The 23,727-nt window shown below is 30.2% G+C and overlaps 2 protein-coding genes across 4 annotated transcripts in view; one reads left to right on the forward strand and one right to left on the reverse strand.

Annotated features, from left to right (window-relative positions):
• Positions 1-11,707, forward strand: part of LOC106680391 (carbonic anhydrase 1) — a 210,213-nt gene extending 198,506 nt beyond the window's left edge. For all 3 annotated transcript variants that reach the window (XM_014420084.2, XM_014420082.3, XM_014420083.2), the window contains exons 2-7: positions 4,094-4,291; positions 5,556-5,674; positions 6,057-6,152; positions 8,951-9,068; positions 11,134-11,240; positions 11,320-11,707. In XM_014420084.2, coding sequence (XP_014275570.1) covers positions 4,094-4,291; positions 5,556-5,674; positions 6,057-6,152; positions 8,951-9,068; positions 11,134-11,240; positions 11,320-11,454 — 773 coding nt within the window. In that variant the 3' untranslated portion in view covers positions 11,455-11,707. The remainder of the gene's footprint in view (positions 1-4,093; positions 4,292-5,555; positions 5,675-6,056; positions 6,153-8,950; positions 9,069-11,133; positions 11,241-11,319) is intronic.
• Positions 11,708-20,054: 8,347 nt separating this feature from the next.
• spidey (hydroxysteroid 17-beta dehydrogenase 12 spidey) overlaps positions 20,055-23,727 on the reverse strand; it is a gene marked incomplete in the record, with an annotated part of 62,792 nt that continues 59,119 nt past the window's right edge. Inside the window, 2 exon segments of the mRNA XM_067046577.1 lie at positions 20,055-20,346; positions 21,130-21,345. Coding sequence (XP_066902678.1) covers positions 20,227-20,346; positions 21,130-21,345 — 336 coding nt within the window.

A 23,727-nucleotide genomic window follows, 5' to 3' on the forward strand; every position in this document is an offset into this window, starting at 1 on the left:
TTTTGTAATGGATTAGAAGTTTGGACCGTTTGTCTAGTAAATGTTGTAATAGTCGGAATCGACGAGCAGTTTCCTGTCTTTTCAGTCTTGTATGAGGATTCTATCCTAGATTTAAAACTTTTTTACAGAACACTTTACCTCTTTCACTTATATTTACAACTTAAAAACAGAACCTACCTTCAACAGGTTAGGACTGTCAGGAGGGTCAAAACTTTGGAGAATTTTAAAGAATAAAAGTTGAGAGAAAAAAAAGGATAAACATTGTGTAAATTGATAATAAAATATTTATTCTTAAAAATAGTAATTTTTATATTTAAATATATCTTTGGGCCCTATTAATGACAAATGAATCTATACTCGCGTTTATAGTCCTATTGCTGAGACCACTGTTGATATTATAAATTTCCCTTTTAAGTTCCTATTATCTCTTATTAAATGGCCGACAACTTCATTGAATGTTAAACACGCTTTTTGTGATAAAATTCGAATGCAGAGACCATTGTGCGGCAGATGATTCATGCTACTTGTGACACTAAACGCTAACGCATAAGAACTCCGTTATCAATGAGTAAATTGGCCCGCGGAGCAACTGAACTCAACGCAAGCAGCACTCAATTACCAACATCCTTGTCGCTAGGACCTCAACTCTCAATCGAGTTAATTGGTTAGGGACCATCGATTATATAGAAAAGCCTTGTATACTTCCTTTAAATCGTTTAACATTTCTATAAAAAAAAAAAAAAAAGAATTTGTTCAATACAAATTTAGCAGTAAGTCCAAATTTGTAATAAATGGATATTATATATATTTTTAGAAGTTATGATGGTTCGTTCATTTATATAAAAAATTAATTATATTACATATAATTAAATTCTTACCAAATTTAATTTAGCCTTACGTGGTACATTAATGTGTGAAAAAAAACGTATAGTTTATATTATTATTATATCTTGTGTAATTATTGACTTTAATTTTATTTTCTCAATTTTCCTAGTTGCGGCGAATAAGATGAGCGTGTAAGACTGTAGGGCTTAGTTACGAACGGATCCCTAAAATGTTAATAAATACTGAACCGACGGATAAACTTCTTAGGAGTAGACCAAAGCGTAGGTGGGAGGATTGCGTCAAATTCATCAAATTCACACTAATTTTCACAAAAATCTTTCTACAATTTAGTAAGCGATTTTTAGTTTTGGTGACTTTGTGTGCGTTTTAACTCATTTAATTCTACTAACAATATTTTTTTTTTTTTTTTACATTCCAAAACAAATCGAATGGTATATTATCTCCCCCCCCCCAATATATGCCAAAATAATGGTACAGTATTACAATAATTTAGCCCGGCTGAACTAGGAATATGGGATAAAATTTTTTTTTTTTGAAGAAATAAAGTTTATACTCGTTTTTCGAACCTCAAAAAGACTTAAATACGAATTTAGAGAGTTATAAAAAAATAAATTTTTTCACTCAAAATTTTCGCATTTTATTCTTTTTCAGAAATCACAAAAACTCAATACAATGTCACTCATCTACACGAAACTTAAAATATAAAATAAAACGTTCGTAAAATGGTTCTTGATGTGAAACTGTTTTTTATCTAATACATAAAAACATTATTACTATAAGATATTGATATGCGTTAATAGAGCGGAAGTTCAGCTTTCCAATGGTTGTACCATAATTACGTTGGATTTCTATAACATTGTGAGGTTATGAATTTATTTTCCTCAACAAGGGACATAAAAAAAAAAAAAAAAAAAAGTATTCCTAGAAATCAAGCCCAGCAATTTTTAATTTTTTATTTATATGAAAATTCATATTTAAGTGAATGAATTAAAAGTTGATTATATGAATTATATTACAAACAGGTTATTATTATTTTAATAAATATTGAGATTAGAAAAAATATATATTACCCTTTTATAGTCTGTATTTTTGTCTTCAAACAAGATCAGTGGGCCCTAAATTCACCTGTACTACTAGGAAGTTGCTCACCTCTGTTCAAGGAAATTTGTTATGTAAGCATGTACGACGTTAATTATAATGTTTTAGTACTCTGAATGTATCCTATTGTTTAAAAAAAATACAATAATAATGATACCAATAAAATTATCTTACTTTTATTATTTTTTTTATTGAAATCATGGCTGCTATTAAACGGCAGCCAGCCGACTGTTATTAGTAGCATCCTTTGTCCTTGAAGGTTAAAAAATTATAATTTGGTTCTCACAGCAAAACGTGTAATATCTGCTGATCCTTACGTTGGTTCTGATATTAACTCTTTCGTATTTTTCCTCTACAGTTTCGTTGTTAAATAATCATGTTTCATGGTCCACTACTTAAAAATCATCATAAAAAGTTAGTTACAATATAATTGTCTTTGATCATATTTTCCCAGGTTCATTGTCATATAAAATAATCACTAGAAAACTTGTAAGAAGATATAAAATATGGGTTCTTAAAATGTTTTATTGAGAATTTTCCTCCATGTTTGACTTGTTTAAAATAATTAATTTCTGGTAATTTTTTTTTTTTTTTGTGAGAATAAGTTTCGAATATCGTGCGTTACCTTACCTTCCATAAACCCTCTGTAGCCTAGAAGAGAATTCAAGTAAACAGAAAGTTCACCCAATAGGTATTGATTGATTGGCTGATGGAAAGGCTGAATCGCACTCAATGTAATAATAATAATAATTTTTATTTATTCAAGGGCAAGTCCCTTAAGAATAATAATGCCCACAATAAAAATTAGGCTTTAGTGCCTTAGAGTAAAAAGCAAAATATTAAAAATTTAAAAAAATATATAGGTAAACATGAAATAATATTTAATTAAAATCTTTTTTTTTTTTTTTTAATTATTTATTTATTGTAATTTACAACTGTACAAAATAATACAATAAGTAAATATGTAGTATGTTTCATATACACTTGAAAATCTTGGGAAGGAACCACCCATTGGTGGTACTTCAAACATTAATTTAAACTAGAAGGTCTCGTGGCCATCTTCTTTTCAGACGCCTCGGAGGATTATCAGGGATTGTTAAGGATGAAAGATTAAGAATTAATGGGTTAGGATGGTTAAGGAGTTTGGAATAAAAAGACGCATATCTGGTAATTAAAATCTAAATTCTTATAGTAATAAATTTAAAAAATAAAATAATTTACAAAAAAAAAAAAAAAAGAAGCAAAATGTGTTAGTGCCTATTTACAGTGCAGTAAAGGATAAAATAATAGTTCAAGAAAAAAATTAATTTATTTTTATGCCAATATAAATTTGCAAATATTACCGAACGGTGTTTACCTTCATGTTTGACATGTTATCATTTGACGATAATTGCCAATGATGTACCGGCCTCACAACTCGTCCAATATGGAATTTGGAATATATTGGACCAGGCTGTACATGAGTGTTGTGATCATACCTTTATTCTCGGAGTCCCTTCCAACAAAAAATGCAACCCAACCCACAGTTAACCTTGTTTACCCAGTTTCTCTTGGCTGGTAGATCGGAATATAAGGCGTACTTCTAATTAGTTTCTTTATATATTTTGTTACCAAGAGAGTTAATTCTACTTCCACCTAGTCTATTGCACTTAGGTTTGCAGATCGTAGCATATTTCTAAATTTCAATATAATGTTTATTACACTTTTTTTTTTATTGTACTTGAAGAATTATTTATAAATAAATGTTTATATAAATAATCGCTTTTGTCGGACAATGTTATGAAAATAAAGAGAAAGGATGAGTTCCTTTAATTTAATAAAAACACAAGTATTTTCTCAATAACAAAAAATTAAATTATAAAAAATAAAATAGTAATTCATGTTAATTTGATAATTTTTTATTCTCTCTATTTTCTGTTTATTTTTCACTATTCAACTTTTATTCCGTGTGTCCACAATGTTTGATTGATTTTCAAATTCTCAACTTTTATAGTAGCTGTAGTTTAATTTTAATGTATTATTTAGTAGCTCTAATTTTTCTCCCATTCAAAGTTTTCTTTTGTTTATATTTTCTAAATATAGGATAATTAGTTACTAGTTGATAATTATAAAGAATCGTTTTCTAATTTGTCTTTTGTTGTTTGTTTAGGCCCATCTACCTGGGCTGAGAAATATCCACTTGCGGCAGGAACGAGGCAATCACCTGTTGACATTAACACACAGCTTGTAAGCTTGGACGTGACATTGATAGAAAGGCCACTCCGTTGGAAGTATGGAAATAATATTTCCAAAACTATATTGAACACTGGATATGGCTGGAAAGTCGATGTTGATGGCGTGGACACAGGTAAACAGTTTTTTTTTTACTTTTACACTCTTAAGGGACGTCGTTACGGGAGTGGTTCCTTCCCCCCCCCCCCAAATAATATAAATCCCAAAAAATTGGGAAACATTAGATTTGAGGACCTTATTCAGACTGCGAAAATTGTGGTAAAAGATTATTATATACAAACATGCTGATAAACGCTATTTAGACGTCAATTTTACAAAAATGTTGAAGAAAAGCTCAAACTTTAAAGGATAGTTCAGTAAGTTGGCAAAACTGTTCAATATTTTTGGTAAATTATAGATTTATCCCACCGCCCCCCTGTACGGTTTTACAACAACGCCCCTGCATATCAGTTTTTTTATTGTGATGTGTAATAATCTAAATACTGATGTGACTGTTACGGAATACTTTTCCTTCATGTAATTATTTAAATTTTAGTTAATTGTTTAAGATTGTAATTAAAATGCATACCATCGTGTTTTTACCAAGAAAATACACTAAATGTATTTTAATTACATTTCCTAAGATGCTCATTCCTAAACTAGAAACACTCTCATTATTCACAACTGGTATATGTTGGTTCAAATCCTTCCTTCAGAATCACTCATAATATTAAGTTTTCACAGAGCAACCACCCTTCATCATTTTGCCCCTTTCGCTTTGGAAATTTTATTATGTAGATCAGGGTTCCCCCTTATGTCCCATTCTAATTTCCATGCACTCCATTGACCAATCTCTTTTCATACATCATTCATGTTTTCCATTGACCAATATCTTTCCATACATCATACCCATAATTACCTGGAAGAGGTTCTTGACTAAATATGTTACCGCCTGGTAAGGAATAAGCTAATGTTAAATGTTGAAAAAATAAAGATAATTGAAGTAGGATCAAATCAACTCCCTGAAAGTACCCCTAACTTTTTTAAAAATAATAACCCAATAAAATTCCACCTAACAGTGAAAAATTTTGAAATCGTTTTTGATTAAACCCTCTCCCTGAAGGAAATATTTAGAAAAACATACATCTGAAACTTACCATTATACCTTCTTTACTTTAAAGTTCATTAATTAACTTAATAGCTCTTTAAAATCTTCTTTTTTTTTTTTGTTTAGTAATGACAAAAATTCTTTTGATTTTTTGAACTGTAAAATACAGTAATGACTTATAAAATTTACTTAATAATATAGCCAAAAAATTATTAATGATTAGTTATTAATCATTCCAGAAATTACTTATGTATATTTTTTTTAATTAGTAAATGATGAAATTTATTTACAGAATTGTTGGGTGGACCACTCTCAGAAAAGTACAAATTAGAACAATTCCATTGCCACTGGGGCAAATGTAGCAATGAAGGATCTGAACACACGGTGGATGGAAAAGCCTTTGCTGCCGAGGTAATTCAATAAATAAACCTCTCTCTTCTCATTTGTGGAGATCTTAAAAATAAATTATACAAATTAATGATAATTTAATATTGAATATTTACATAAATATTGGTAATATTTGAGATTAATTATTTTTTGTTATTTTTAAATTTTAATTCATACATAGATCCAAGATTATAAATAGTGCTAAAACCATGTATTTTAATATTTCTTTTATTACCTTATCAATACTTAGCTTTATTTTATTATTTTTCCATGATTAAAAATATTATGGTTTAAGAATTCTTGATAATATAATAAATATATCTTCTTATGAATGACTATCCATTATAACTATTGCTTAGCTAATACGCTTTCATCTATATTATCTTTAATTTTTCTTAATCTTTAGCTTCACCTAGTTCATTGGAACTGCGAAAAATATTCCTCATTTATGGAAGCTGCCTGCCATCCTGATGGTCTTGCAGTTATTGGAGTATTTCTACAGGTAAATCAGCTATTATTAATTATTTCAATCACTAATTTATCTTAAAATACTTATTAAACTCACTTGTACTTACGAAATACTTAGTTGAAGTCTTTAAACCTTAAGGTACTCTCTGATATCCAAAAAACCTTCATAGCAATAAATCGGGTAGAAATAAACTGTATTTACCAGTAAATGTTCACATAGCCTAAAGTGGACCATTATTTACCTGCGTCAACTATTTATCAATTAGGCGGTTTCATTAGTAATAAAACCTAGAATCATTTATTTGATACAACACTGTTATGATTATCATATTTAGGTGTTATATTTTTGTAAATAAACCTTAGGTTGAGTGGACATTGAAATAAAGGTAGATAAGTAAAAGTAATATGGCAATGCTTTGATTTTGTGAAGAAAAACCATTCCAAGGATACGAAAAAGTTAGTTTATAAATTCTCTCTCTTCCTTATCCTGACCTATGGAAACAAATCATGAACTTTGTCAAACGAGATCTGTGGAAAAGAAGGACAGAATCAGAACCTATAAATTAAACTCTATCAAATGTACCTCACACTGTGAGGAGTAGAAGAGGAAAGATCAAGTATCATGTTTAACATTAAATTCGAGATCTGATCTGAAATGAGTCAGATCACGGTGTTAATAATCCTATCATCTAATATGATTGTTCAATCATTTTTATAATTACCTCTTCAAAAACATACCTCAGCAACTGTTCAAAATCTTATGAATATTCAAAGACAAAAATTGATAACTGAGTTTTATTACTGGTATTATATCTAAACCCTTTTATTTATTTCTTATAGAATTTGAATATGATTTTACTCGTAATTTGTGAATAACAACAAACATTTTTTTTCTAAACCACCTCTTTCAAATAAAATAAATGTAAAAGTCAGCATATTTTGTTTTTTCGCCACAATATATCTTAATTTAGGAATAAAGTTTATAATCGTATTTCCAGTATCATTTCACCTGAAATAAAAATTAAATGAAACCATTCATACATCAGTATGAATTCATATCTGCATTACATGAGTATGTGATCGTTATTCCTGCAAGGTGATGAATCAATCTCTATCTGTACCTTGTATAAATTCATACTTGGCTTTCTATTAAATAAAAAATACCTTTATTCTAAAATGAAGGAAGTTTCAAGAAACCCTTGAAATATCAACAGGTGATAGCCAAGAAAAACCAATTTTTAAGCACTTGTGATAATCATTTGACTAAAATCAGACATATTCTACATCGAGGTTCAGGTACCATTCTGATTTTTTTGTGACTTCATTACTTTTCTTGACCTTATTTATTACTCCTGAGCCCTAGGAACTCATTTAACTTTGTGCTTTGAGAGTGTTAAATATCCATTTTTACTGTATTTCACTATTGGGGATTGATCATCTTAAAAAGACCTGATAGATAAATGACTATCTGTTTATAGCCCAGCCTACTACCCAAGCATTCTGAAATAAGAAATGGTGGATAGTCCATTTCCAATGACACTTGATTGAAAAAGTATGGTATTTCATAACAAAATACAAAAATCATTCATCTCCTCCCAATTACCTTTTTTCCCTTAAAAAGCTATTATTCTTGTTAACATTGGTTAATAAACCTCTATTCTTTTTAGTTTTATTCAGGTTCTGTTTCTCACTGAATATTTTGATTACATATGATTTTTAAGATGTTAGTCATTACCAGTGTAACAACCATAAACTAGATAATTCCATGAAAAGTAAATATAATGAATTTACATACATAGGTTCTAATAAATTTATTTTAAAAAGAAAATTGGAGGTAGCACTTTACCTGCATAGATAGCAGTAATAATTACAAAATAAGTTTAAATCCCATTTCTATACTTTTTTAGTCAGTGTTAATTATTAAAGTGTCGGGGTTCTTTGGTCTTAGGCGATTTCTCCAGCCTGATGTCTCTTAACAGAAGGCCCACGACAAGACGTATTAAATTACGGTTAAGAAAGGAAGGCCGTGCCAGGGGATGAGCCCTGGACACTGACTAGGTAGAGGAGGTATAGGTGAGAGAAAATGAGGCAGAGTAACAGTTCTAGTTGCGGAGATGAAGCCGACGGACCAGAACTGTCATGATAGGAGTCAGCTTACTGGTTACCGAGATGAAGCGGCGGGCCAGTGAAACTGATAGGAATAGGTTACAATCTTAGTTGCGGAGATGAAGCCGGCGGACTAAGATTGCTGGAGTAAGGAAAGGAGATAGGACATAGTCTATGAGTATAACAAAAAAAACAATTCTTAAGAGAACGGAACGGCAATATACTCCTCTATCTCAGGTAGAGTGTAAGCATCGAGTGATCTGTGCCATGACTAGACCAGGAAGGTGCGGATCTAAGATCGAATTGGGGGATTTTGAGTCCCTTATTTATAGGTCTAGTCCATGCGGCTGTGACCGAGAAGCGGTCGGTACATGTCTACTTGAGATAGATTCGTGCATTGCATTGTTATAATTTATTATTCATTGTACAGATATTGCTAAATAGTATGTACAGAAATTATTAATATACAAAAATGACAATGTGTTTTTACAAAATAATGCACTATGTAAATTTGAGAGCTTCGGTGAGGCTCGAGGTGGAGCGCTCTGGTGAGTTGTGGTCCAACTACTTGCGCCCTCTCGCTACAAAAGTAATACAGAACTTTCTTTTCTCTGATCTGTATTTTCTGTTTTATTTGTTTTATACATTAATAAATAATGCTGAACTACCTTTGATGCAAATTTTTGTAAGGTATTGTTTAATATATGTTATTTCAAAAACTTTCAGGTTGACTCGAAAGAACATGGGGAACTATCAAAAATTGTGACACTTCTTCCTCAAATCTCGCATAAAGGACAAAGAGCTAACATTGATTTTAACTTAGATATACGAAAATTCTTACCTGGTATGTATGATCATATATATATATACATATATCAATAACTGAAATATAACTGGTCCACTAAGAATAATAATGTGTTCAATTTGAACAGCATTTGTATTGCTACATTATGTAAAATTAAATAAAACAATTATAATTAAATTTAAAGAAAGAACATGAGATGAACAAAGGATACATTTTTTATGCAAGCTTGCATGGATACTTATTATTTACTTAATTACATACCACTAATCATGGACTGATAAATTGAGCATATGTAGTATCATAACGATACCATACCTTTTGATTTTAAAGATCATTAATAGAGCCACTGCAATCAGTGTTAATCCTCTTTTGGTCATAGATGATGTTTAGTTTTCTACTGGTGAGTAAACAAAGCCTGTCCATTTATTACCTATATGCTTAAAAATGTATAGTTTACTTACCTGTTAGGTTTACTCCTCAAAATATAGGACGTAATTTTCTCTTATTTTCTATTTTGGGTACTTATTTAAGAGTTCATTAATAAAAAACATGGATCTGGGGTAAAGTACTTTATTACAATTAAAATAACAGAATAGAACAAACCAACATGTCATAACAGTGACTAACCAAGCTACACTAGCCTAGTCTCCCCTTACCAAACCTATTGTTGCCATATTCTATGTATATAGAAGTATATTGCTTTAATACATGAGAACAGGTCACTATAAATAATAATAATAGTAGTTGGTCCATAACATGTTACTTGAACTCATCTCTAGACCAACAAGTCCATTCATCTTCTTAAATTGTAATTAAGGGAGTTATTCAGAGGGAAATTTATCATTAACCTTATACCACACTTTATTATAATAATGACCCAAATTCACAACGATACCAACACTTTGTATATTTCATTCTTACCTTTTACTAAACTATTGTACCCATCAATCAAATTTAAATGTGAAAATACAATTGATAGATTCCAACTACAAAGCCTTGAGTCTATAACATACTGGCAAACAACTCACCCGTTGATGTTTTTCTAATTCAAAACATCTTTGGGAAAACACATTACTCATCATAATATCACAAATGTGCAGACAAAATACAGTCTGAAAAGACTTATTGGCAAGAGACTTATACGTAGTATGAAGTATATTTTTGGATTCTTTAAGTAACATACCATATCTAATTGATTTGTCTTTTTATATTATAGATGTAAGATGTACTACATATTCTCAATGTACATATGATATTATGATTTTTGTTGTGATGATGCCTGAAATGGCAAAACATTGGCTGGTGAGCTGTTTGCCAATATTTTAAGGACTCTAGGGTTTGAGATTGGAATCTTGATTTATATCTCTTGCAGAGCTTTTCCCCTTTTAATGAATTGAATTTTTAAAATATATCTAATCTATGGTTATTAGATACTTGTGGTAATGGTAAATATGGAGTATTTAATAAAGATAGTTTTATTATTATTATTTTTTTTTAACATTACTTTTAGGATAAAAAAGAAATGCACAAACTTTGTTTATAAAAAATTATATCTTAGTATATTTTGAAGAATATTGTGTAACATGTTCAAATGGCACTAGGTTCGTTCAGGTGTTAACTAAATTTGGTACCATCACCATCTTACTTTATTTGGAATAAAAATTGTCTCGAACTCAACTTTTTTCCTTTAGTTATTATTATTTTTTAATCCAATATTACATATGACTTTGAACATTCTGTAATTCAGTCACACATATTAATACTTCCATATAATCCATAAAAAATTAAGTTGATTCTCATTAGGTAATCAAAATCACAAGGAAAATCTTAGTTTCTCATAATGTTTATGTATCCTCTTTTGATTTATTTTAAGTTATTCACTACACAAAAAAAGAACTTTAATCTTGTGAAAATAAAGAGGTTAACACTCAAACATCTTCAGTATTTAAACCAAAAAGTCTACTTGTTTCTTCACTTAATATATAATATAATATGTATTTAAGAAATAAGAAATAACAATTTATTGAATTATCGTACTAAAATTAATTTCCAATTAAAAATTATTGTACTTATGACCTTTTGTGATTGATTTTTTTCTTTATAGATACCTCCAAATATTGGACTTACTTGGGATCACTAACAACTCCACCTTGTAATGAAAGTGTGATTTGGATTGTATTAAAAGATCCAATTAATGTTTCTGAAGAACAGGTATGATTATAATATCTATAAACAATTATCAAATTGATAAGATTTGTTTATTATTATTATTCAACATGATATTTTTTAGTTGAACATCTTCAGAAGCATGAAGAATATAGGAGAAAATGATATCCCACATACTGACGAATGCATGTTGAGGAGCAACTATAGGCCACCTCTTCCTCTTGGAAATCGTGTTCTTCGTGAATGTGGATCAATGTGAATAATCTCAAATTTTAAAAAGTGAACAGCCCAATTTAATAACAACCAGTTACCAGTTAAACTATAGGCGTATATTTTAGTTTATATGTTTGATTCACTATGTTATAAAATATCACAAAATAGATTCCTACTGAAAGTGGAAAAAAAAATGTGGTGTGAAACTGCAAAACTGGTTATAATAGAAAAATAGTGATTACAATGTAAATTATAATTTTTGTTTTGTTGAAAAGAAACAAATATATATTTTAAAGTTATTGTTGTTCTTGAAATACCTAAAAATATTTAACTGATGACTGGGAGAACTGTTTAAAGTTTTTTAATTACACCAATGGTTTATGATAATATAAAATATTAATTGAAAAATAGTAGATTTTAGCCAACATTAGTTTTCAAAATATAATGAAATGCCTCAAAAAAAAAAAATAATATTAATATTAATACCTATCATAATCAATATATTAAAACTTCAAAACTGTTCTCCCAACAAATAAAAGTTTCTTTTGTGAAAACCCAGCCATTTATTCTCAGCATACACCATTCTATGTAAATAACTATGGTATATTATATTTGAAGATGTGGAACAGAAACACTCATATCTGTGATGATGATATTACATTGGAAAAACTTTACCACCTTTGTACTACTGTTAACTAATAGTGAAAATCAATTTTAGTGACAAAATGTAAATGAATGTCATCCTTTGTAATTGAATACATCTGTGAATAGATGTTCCCTTACAATTTCTGATTTACAAATTATTCTGGAAGTAAATGATGTCCAGAAAGTTTGTGTACTATTTAAAATTGGATATATTAAAAACCAAAGTTCTCCAAGAGAAATATTGTATTTATTGTGCATTAAGGAAAATCATTTACCAAAATAATATTGTCTAAATGAAGTACAAAAAAGAGAGTATAATTTTTTCTTCAGATGACCAAGAAATTAGCAGATGCTGGGTAGAAGGGCGAGTGTTGTGACAAAGCTAGGTTTGTAGAATTATTAGCTATGCTAATAGACTATTACTATTCAAACTGTTTACAGGACAAGATGTGCTTTCTGTATCAGGACATTACATGGGCATTAAATTAACAATGAACAAAGAGTTCCATGGCTTATACTATTCCATGAACTGAGCTGTAACTTCCACCCTCCTGCTCAGCGCTCACTTGTCTTTCATTCATTTGAGGAAACATTAATTCTCACCCTCTTTTTTAAACTTTTAAATGACAATAATCTTTTCTGGATACCCTGTATTATACTTTTCTTCATCTGAATGATTGAATAACAATTTCTAGATAAACCTAATCCTTTTTTGTAATTCGTAGTAAAATTAGTAGTCAATATTACTTGACAAAATAAGATTAAATAAAGTTTCTTATAATTACCTGCTAATAGAGCACACATTTTTGTTAACATTCAGAATTTAAATATGGTATATCTGCTTGTCTACTGAGCATCTATAATAGGTAATCTGAGAATACCTATTCTGAGGTGTTATGAAAATATTTATATACTGAAATCATATTTCATAATAAAATATAAATTATATCCACATGAGGGTGTGTATTTTAAGGGTAGAAGAAAATAACTTCCACAAGAAGATAAGAAAATTACTACAATGAGATTTCCTTGAGAGTGAGAGAGAGAAAACGAACTGACAGTTCCGCTCTCAGGCATAACTTTGAAGAGGACTGGATGACTACATGCCTACTTTAACACATTACTCCTTATAAAACCATTCATTGGCCTCTCTTTTCTCGCTCCTTTGCTCTGAGCCATATGCCAATTTTTGTTGCATAGTCTGCAACAGAACTCCAGCTCTACTGCTTTGGCATTATTAAGGAGAAGTTTTCTGAGTACTGACTCTATCCAAGGACCAGCTCTTCCTTTTCTGGTGCAAACATGGGCAATAGAAAGAACACATGTTCCATTGTTTACTCCAGTTCTTCTCATCTTCTCATAGTGCTTAGTTTTTCATTTTGCTCTTCTGCCAAGTACAAACGTTGGTTGAACCGAATTTGAGCATCAATCTGCATACCAAAATATTCAATGGACTGCTTGGAGTTGTTATTGAAATCCTCCAGAGTCGGAATGACAGTCCCCCTCACTTTCCTGCTAGTGACTATAATCGCCTCAGTTTTATGATCAACCAGCTGGAGTCCTATTGATGAAGACCGCTGATGAATAGTTACAATGGCCTTTTTTTTGCATTATATGTTATATCCTCCAGGAATTTTCCAAAAAAAATGATGTTCAAATCATCAGATTTACAAAAAAGGCTTCATTTCATCAGTTTTGCTATTTTGTACCTAGTTATCCCCCCCCCTTGGTAATGTTTCTAATGTTGGTTACTCCTTTACTTAGGTACGATTTTTATTGTTTCCCCAAGAATTTCACCTTTAATAATTTTTTCAATTTGTTTTAAGAGGTGAAGGTGGTTATAACAATTTGGTAAATAGAAAATGAGTTAAAATCAAATGCTAAAATGATTGCCCATTTTGTAATCTCCAACTACGTTTCAAAATGGTTGGCAATCAAATGTAAACACATAAGGTCAATGTATTCAATTCCCATTTCTTCCCTTGGAATAAAAGGAATAATAATAATAATAATAATAATAATAATAACTGAAATACCTACTTCTAGTAGAAGGAAGTGATCAGACATCATGATTTAACTAATTGACATATTAGTGAACAGTATCAAAATCAAAAGAAATTTGAAAAAAAAAAAATAAACGGAAGTAAATTATTTTGCAGAATAAGTTTCTTATAACTCCACTGTAATGAGTATTCCCCAATTCCTTTCAAAATTGTTTGTAAATTAAAATCGATTAATGAGATTTTTTATATTTTTATTGCATTCAGGGAATGCTCCATGATAATATTCTGAAGCAGTCACACACTCAATATTTGTATTAAATTTTCCAGAATATAAATTTTAAAATAAAGTCTTATTGCATGAAGTAATATATATCACTAAGAAGTATAAAAAGGAAATAATGTGTCTAATTACTTAATTTATAATGTTTAATTTTAATAGAAAATATTTATTTAGTAGTAGTCAATCTTAACTTTTCGACCATAAACTATTTCCAACATAAAATATAGTTAGAAACTCCCAAAAGAAAAAAAACCATCCTACTTAAAAAGACTTGAAACTTTCTCACTTTATCAAAATTATCATACATATTACGAGAATAAAACTCAGCATATAAGATAATATCCAATATTATAAACAAATATTATTTTGAACATGTTACATAAATAAACATCATATATTTAGTCAGTACCCAAAACAACAAATAGAACCTCTTAGTGCTATTTTGTTTATGTACAGGAACCAACTTGATTGGGAAAACACTCCCATGACTTTGAGAAAAAAAAAGAAGGAAAAATACTAAACTGGCAAGTAGAGGCTTGTGGTATCAATTGCTTTTTCACTTTTATCTGAACAGGAGATAAAAATACTATTCCTCTCTTTTTTATGAGTAATTAAGGGCATTAAAGAAGTTTAATAATGCCTTGTTTATTAACTTCACATATATCAATGTCCTAAACTACCAATTGAGAATTCCACAAGTCAAAGTTAAGAGGTCCCAATAGTGAATATTGAAAGAAATATAAATATTTGTCAATCCATTGGGCTATCTTGGCCACTCTCTAGCCTCCAAGGTTTTAGTCTGCCTAAGGAGTGACAAATCAACCATTTTTCATCTTTACATTCAAGAGAAGCTTCACAAAATAAACAAAGATAAGTGTATAAGTAAAGTGGTTCTGAAATACTATGTAATATTCAAAATATAAGTTTTATAGTTATTGACTTTGTTGGGCACTTGAGAGTGACCACCAATAAAAATATTTGCACACTTTTTATTCTCTTTCACATTATGGAACCAACTGAAGAGGTTAAAGACAGAAACAAAGGTAATCACATGTTTTCTGCTTCCTTCTAGTGTGTCCTGATCACCATTAAGCACGAAATTTGCCATTGTGAGGATATATACCAATATACCATCAGATCATGGGCGTGGGCAGAGAGCGCAGGGGAAAGTCGCGGCTCCCCCCTAGATTTTTGGGACCCTAGGAAAAAAAGAAAGAAAATAATTAACTTATTGGATATATGATTTATTTCTGGAAACCTGCTATAATTAGGAAGGTTACATTGTTGAGTTGACATCACCACGATCACAACCACACCTTTGAAGAGATAAGATGGAAACACGTTGATTCTTTGGTAAAAAAGGTAAGATTCAATGGGCATAATTATTCATCATATACTTATCTCTAAAAAATAATGAGGGAAACGAATAAAAAAGAACCTTTTGGGCTGAGGTCTGCTCCCCCTCGGTGAAATCCTACCTACGCCCATGCATTAGGGCATTTCATATGGGCTTCAAAGTGACAGAAAACTGTGAATGGTAAAAAGTGTTATAGTGATTGGTTCTAAAGTTCAAATTATGTTTCATACCAGTATTTGAAAGAATGTTTAAAAGATGGCAGCCATTTTTTTTTTTTTTTTAGGCTTACTGGAAAAAAAAAACTGGTACCACTGACTGGTAATATAAAACTAGGGAGTGACCAAACAAACATTATATACCAGCGGAACGGCCCCTCCCCGCTCCAATAATCTACTGGCGTAAGCCAATCAAGCCACATAAATAACTAAGATGTTATACAACCTTATAATGCCTAAAGGCAATGAAAGGTATCAAAAATACCAGCTGTACATATGGCACACCTCACCATATGTACACATAAGAAACTAATTTAAAATTTTAGGAGGGTATGAAAAAAAAAACATTATATATTTTATAACTAGATTACAATTAATGATTAGAATCTCAAAGTGAGAAGGAAATGTTGGTATCAAAGGTAATTATAACACAAAAATAAATCTTTCACATTCTTCTTCTTTCCATTCAAATGGCCAAGTCTAGGAATGATAATATAAAGTTAGCAGGACTCTTGAGATCCCCTAAGTTTGATCAACAAATAAGTTGGTTCTGGCCATCTGCCTCCGTTGTTCATCCATTAGTATGCCTGTTTAGAGAAAGTGTTCCATAGTCTGTTCGCCTCTTCCACATTCACACAGAGGAGTTGGACCAATTTCAATTTTTTTTGTAGACATGAGAGTTGAGCCCATAATGTCCAGTTCTAACCCAGAATATCAAAACCTGTTCCCTCCTTGAAAGTGAGTGGTATGGATCTCTGCGTTTGAAGTCTGGATAATGATCATTCCATTTCTACTGAATTATTCCATGCACCTCTCCTGATTATTCCATCTTTGCTTTATTAATGGTTTTAGCTTCCCCCAGTTGAGGTATGGTGTTAATTTTGGGTAATTTGAAACCCTCCTTCACAAGTTTATCTGGATAACAACCATTATGCTTCACTAATTAGGAATACAATTTTTGATTTCCGAGGCCTCCTAAAGTCTAGACTTTTGGTTGCCTCATGTAGCTTGCATAATGACTCATGCTTGGCTCTATAGTTTGTTTTGTTGAACCTTATGACAATCACTTTTAGTAATGTATGACCATTTGGAAAATCCATGTGGATACCTCCACCTCGATTCCTAATAGCATTTTCAGCTATCCATCTATCCAGTAAAGATTCTGATCCTCAAGTTTGGTAGGTGGAGTTCATGAATTTGAGTGCTCAAGCTCTGATTTCCGGTTGATTCTGCAGGGACATGACTATTGGTCCCACTGTGGTGGGAAGTCGTCTACCATCTTCTCTATTTCAGGCTGAATTTCTTCTAATTGAAATTCAGCATTTGTTGTGTGAGTTTTGTGAAGTAGGTTTTGCCTTTTTATGCAATACCACATCCTTGATCCTTGTCCAACATGATTCTTTAGTGGTTGATTGGGAATCCATTTCGCTTTTGTGTTTAAATTTAGCATTTGTATATCCCTTCTAAGTCTAATCCTCAAGTCTAAGAAGACCCTTAGTGGACTTTATTTTATTTATTGGAGTAGATTTTAGACCTTCAGTAATTAACCTTAGTCTCTAATGTTGGACAACAGAGGCTTGTTGGAAATCGGAGTTTGCTGCTATTCCTTAGCTCGTTATTCCATACTCCAGACCATATACTGTATAAATAGGTTTTAAAGTCTAATGATTTGTTTCCCAATATGAGCCAGATAACATCCTCATAAGATTTGTTCTCTTTCTTCATTTCATGACACACTTATCAATATGGCCTTTCCATGTTAATCTTGGGTCCAATTTTATTCCAAGATAAATGAGCGAATCATCCTTTGTAAACAACCTTGCACCTAACTTTAGACATATGAATTCAGGGGTATTTTTTGATAAGCTGAAGATGGTGTACTTATTTTTCCCAATAATACCATAATAGTAGGGTTCAAGTCCAGACTCAGTTAAAGGCTTTTTCCATGTCTATCCTGACAGCAGCTTTCTAAATCCTGCTTGCTCAGGAACTATTTATTTGTTCTTTTCCTGAAACCAGATTAGTCTCTTATTTACTGATATTTCCATTAGCTTGTCAAGACAGCTTAAGACAGTCTGACTGGCAATAGTCCTGAAGCTGGAGAGCTCGTTTTTTGGTTTTCCAGGTTTGAGAATGGGAATCACTGCTCCTTCCTTCCAGATTTGAGGGGTTTCGGTTTCATCCAACTGGTGCTGAAAAGACTGATGAGTTTCTTTTTAGCTTTTATTCCTCCTAACTTTATTATAATCTCATTTATTATATCATCTAACCCCAAAGAACTTTTAGTTTTTAAGGTGCCAATGGCATTGTCGATCTCTGATGGTATGAAGGGGGTGCCAAGATCGTTCTGAGTCTGCTTAGAATGTCTGAGATGGTGCTTCAGCTGTTTATGTACAGTTTTCCTTTTTTTGACAGTCTAACTGGGTCTCGCCAGTCTTACTGATATGTTTTACTAGCACATCAGCTGCTGTTTTTCCTATGAGAAGTTTCCCCTCCCTTTCAATTGCTAAAGGATCATACTTTTTTTGGTGATCGGCCAGTGATTTAGCAAGTTTCCATAGCTTATTACCATTTCTATCTAAATTAAATGCTTCAGTTTTTCTTGCCACGTTTTCCTTTCAGATTGATTTCTTTCTCTCTTTAGCTTGGCTTCAACCACTTTCAGCTTGATGCAGGTGTCTTCTCCAAGTTTTTTTTCTGCTTCGGTTCTTACATTAGCCAGTTCCCTCTCTATAGTCTCAATTTCTTCAGTCCAAAAGGGTTTGTAATCCTTCTATGCTCCTCTAAAAATACTTTCTCCACCTGCCTGAAGAAGGGCTACTGTGTATTGCTTGGTTAACCTTTTTCAATTTTGTATTTGCTACAGCTGTATACAAATCGGTTAGCTTTTCACATTCAGATGGTTAATCATTCTTAAAAAGCTCTGTAACTTAAATAGCCTCAAACTTAGAGAATTACCATATTGGCTTTTCACTAATAGAAAGCAGAATATGTAATAATAAACTAACACTTCAAACTGATAAATATTACAGAATGGACAGCCATTTTAGTATTTGATTTCATTTAATTTTCTAATTACTGCATTTTTATTGTTTATATAATTATTGACTATAACAAGCACCTTCATTACAAATAAAAAATAAATAAATAAATAATAATTATTGGACAAAAGATAGAAACATCTAAACCCAACAGACAAAAAAAATTATCCTTCCCTTAATCACCGACAATTCCTTCTGGAATATACTCTATATTATATTAAAATGATAAAAGTAAATTAGAATTAAAAAGGAGAAAAAGTAGAAGACCTATATAAAGATCTGTAATTACTTAAATTCTGATGTAGATTGTAATTTACTTTAAAGTATTGATAGGTTTAGCAAATTAAAATAATTTATCTTATATTATTTGTCAACCATGATTTAAAATAAATAGTAAATTTAACTTAAAGTAATATCTTCTACTGGAGGAGTTTTTTTAGAACTAATTAGAAATGTTGAAGGAATATCCACTCTTCCTTGTTTCATATATAGTGTCACTTATTAAAGAAATTTTAATAAGTGGCAATAATATGTTGATGTTAGCAAATTTTAGACTAATATGGAGTAATATATTGTATTAGATAGAGATGTTAATCAGAGACCTGAAGATGAGGTGATGACCCCGAAACGTTGTTTTCATTATAATGAAATAAAATATATATGAAACAAGGAAGAGTGGTATTCATTCAACATTTCTAATTATTAAATTGAACTTAATCTTAAATTGTTATTTAAAAAGTTCTATTAAAGGAAATATTTATGAAACAATCAAATAAGTTATTACATAATTAACATTGGTTGCTTAGAACATAATATACTCTTAGAGATTTAATATAAAAATAAAATGATCAGAAGTAAATGAGAGGATGATTCACAGGAAGTTGGGAAATCATTGGCTTCACATTCCATAAATATGAGGATGATTTATTGCATGGGTGTGGAGGATTTTAGTTTCTGATTTTTCAAGAATAGAATAGAACTACAGTCCGATTTCAACCAGGTATATCCTTGTGAAAGGAATATTGTTTGTTTTCCAAATGACTTTTATTCTCATGTTTTGCATTATGATGGCAATATGTGATTAGGAGAGTATTATTACTAAAAAAAAAAGTCTGTAATGTATATTTTAATAAATACAATATTTCTTATTTCAACATTAAAATGAAAACAACAAAAGTCCTTAATTATAACAAATTATTTTTAAAAAATAAAACAAAATATAAATTAAAAATAACATCTTAACAATTAAAATTAAAACTTAATCAGTCCCTGAGATTTCACCCAATCGTCTGTGGTAGTTTTTTAAGAGCTTTGGCTCGGATGTTCAGATTTAATCTCATTATCATCCATTCAGCAAATCGTGGGCTTAGCCTGTCTAACAGCTTGACGCTATTCAACTAAAAAAATAATTAAATAAATTGTTAAATGACATTTCTAATAATTTCCACTAAATTATTCATATTATTGGAATTTAAAATAAAACTTTTCTACAAAGTAGTGTTCACTTTTCAGTTAACTTTCCATTTTATTTGCCAATTTGCTGTTAACAAGGATTGTCCTTTTATATTTAGTACAAATTATTTGATTAAAGTGAGGTTTTTTCTTTTTTATCCATTTTAAAATGGAAATATTTGAGCTAAGTAAACACCATGAAAGAAGGGATGTTGCATTATTTTATTTTATTTGTTTATAAAAACTGAAGCATAAAGTTATGTTTTTCAACAAAAAATTGCATAATAATCATTGATCTTCTGAGAACAGCTATCCAAAATAGTTTATAAAGATTACAAATAATGAATTTGACTTCTGGGGTAAAGAACCTCCATAATAGTAAAAACAAATTTAACCCTCAGTGCTTTGGAAAAGTGCTCAGAACAGGATTTGCAAAAGCAGATGCATCTTAAAAATTTTGTTAATTTTTTAACAAATTCCTAAACTCTTTCTAGTAATAGTTAATAATTAATCAATTGATGTTTTACGAATTAAACCTTAATGTAGGAGTTTATGCCTGTATTTTCACAATTTTGTCATTCTTTGATAAGACATGATTTCATATATTCAATGGTAAATGGAGAGGTTACGCTAGTTATGATTTTTAAAAATAATTAATTGGATGATTCTGAGATTTAAACTATATTCTTAAACATGAAGACCATCAGTGTATGTACCAAAAAACTCACCATCAAAATATGTGGAATGTATCCAGCTGTATGCCTCCTTATTCCTGTTGTTTCTAATGCCTTAGAAACATATTCTTTTGGAGAAGGTGCCATCCATGTTGATTTTCTTATTTTACTCATGTTAGTTGCCACATAACCTGGCACAAGGCACTGAATAGTGATTCCATGTTTCTTATATTCTGCACCAAGATCTTTTGTAAATTTTATAACAAAAGCCTGAAAAGGAATAATATTGTTAAAAATTGTTTAGCAATAGCATTTATTTCTAAGCGAAAGATTAAAAAAAAAAACACAAAATAAAGAAAAACTTATTAACTAATAATTGTTAATGGGCCTAAAAAATAAATAAAAGTGAGGGATACTTTTGTTATTGCTTTTGATTACATCACCATTTAACTTTTATGTAAATTTTTAATACAATGCAATCTCAGTTAACTGAACTTAGGTAGTTTGAACTCCTTAATAATCTGAGCTGGTCAGAAAAAATACTACGGAAAGGATGGATGGGATAAGGTTTTCTCAGGAAGGAAAAAAAGAGAGGCAGAAAACCAGAGAAAATTTTAAACAAAAGACTCATCTGTCTAATCGAATTGTTAGAAATTTTCTCAGTTTCTTTGAACATATTAACTCTCCTTGGTTATTTACCAAGAATCTTTCAACTTATTTTATAATAATGAAATAGAACACCTACTAAAATATTTTGTTTCCATTTATATGTTCATGAAAGTAGTGTGAACACCCTCTATATTCCAACCTTAAAATCTGAAGAACACCCTGTAGTAAATGGTTCGAATTACTGAGATTGCAATGTATCTTAAACTTTTTTATTTGTCAAGCATGATTTTTTTTTTTTTTTACACAATAGATAAGCACACAATTTACAGGACACAAAAGAAATAGTATAGCTCAATGGGATCCTAACATTCAAGCAATCTTCTCCCTTAGTGGTACTAAATTCTGGGACTCCCTCAATACCTCAATTATCCACTCTTCCACGCTCACCATTTTCTAATCCTTCTCTACCTCCAATTTAATTGGCTTGATATCATATGAGTTTTATGATATATAAAGGCAGGAAAAGTAAACCAACGTAATGTTGAATTTCCATTTCAAATACTGTAGTTTGGATTTTCTATTTCTTCTTCTTTACTATGTTGTTTAATGAATATTCTTCTAATGTTTGTTCTCAATAGAACTTTAAACTTGGCTATAGTAACTCAGGTACTTAATTTATATTTTTGGTTAGTTTTATATTTAATTCATAATGAGACTTCCATTGTTGTTTTTCAAGATTTATTTAATTTTTTTTTTTTGAGGGAAGGAATATTTTTATTAATTAAACATGGTCAATCAATGATCTTCCAGAATATTTTTATTGGTTTACATTTAGAGAAATACCATTATTCATATTTTAAATAAGTAAAATTTGATTTTTCATTGTAATTAATGTTTTTGGTTGAACTTTTTATAGAGTCTTGTAAATTATTATAAAGGTATGCAAGTGTCTGAATATATAAAAAATGATGAAATAGAAATTTTCAAACTTTCTATTAAAAACTTTGGGACTTCTATACCGTTATTCTTTTAGCGATACCATTACCTGATGGTCTGTTCAGTAAGTACTACAGCTGCCAAAAGAGCTATGGCCCTGCATGAAGCAACTTACCAGCTAACACTAGAACAACTACTAGCATCAGGCAAATGCTGTAAATTAATATTTTTACTATTCCTTTTATATACTTTTATCTCATACATCTAATAACTATATAAGATATTGTAATATTCATAAATGTATCATTGGAATTGATAAAGATTACAATAGAATCTGCTGATCCACTGAAAGCTAACATCTTACACATACATGTGCATTTCCAAAGAGCATAACATTTATCTAGATTATTCATAATGGCAATACTTCCCTTTACTATATATTTCATAAGTTTGTAAGTGAAAGTAAAATTTGGTGATTGTTATAACAACCATTTTTCCTTCAGTTAGTTATCAAATTCTTTCAAATTTTATATTTGTTCATTGTTTATTACTGCTAACAATGAAAGATAGTTAATTATTTCAAATCAATAAAATTAAAAATACATTCTAGAAAGCTTTTTATTATTTTATTCATTTTTTTAATTTGGAATTTATACCTGTGAGACTTTTTCAATCATGATAAGACCTAGCTGATATTCAAGAACATTTTATTGTTCATTGATACGGTGAGTTAAAGCAAAGTTAGTACAGCAGTTTTAAAGAATATCATAAAAAAGTGTATAATTGATGATATAAACAGGCACTTCTGATAAGTTGATTTTAGCAAAAAATTTGCCATAAATTCCCAGTCATATCTCTACCTTAAATGTATTATTTCAGTTCTTTATAATCTTCGAGCTAGGTTTTTCACATACATAAACACATATACACAGAGACTATTTTGTGAAACTTGGTACTTCGGACTCATGGGATCTTAAACCATGTGTTTCTATTGAAAATTCAGATACAAAATTTTTGAAAATTACAATACTTTCCCTTACTCTATTTATATTTCATATATATGTAAGTGACCATATGTAGGTAAGGTAATATATATATATATATATA

The sequence above is a fragment of the Halyomorpha halys genome, unplaced genomic scaffold, assembly GCF_000696795.3.
Source record: "Halyomorpha halys isolate HHAL.00 unplaced genomic scaffold, Hhal_1.1 Scaffold258.1, whole genome shotgun sequence".
Taxonomy (NCBI): Eukaryota; Metazoa; Arthropoda; class Insecta; order Hemiptera; family Pentatomidae; genus Halyomorpha; species Halyomorpha halys.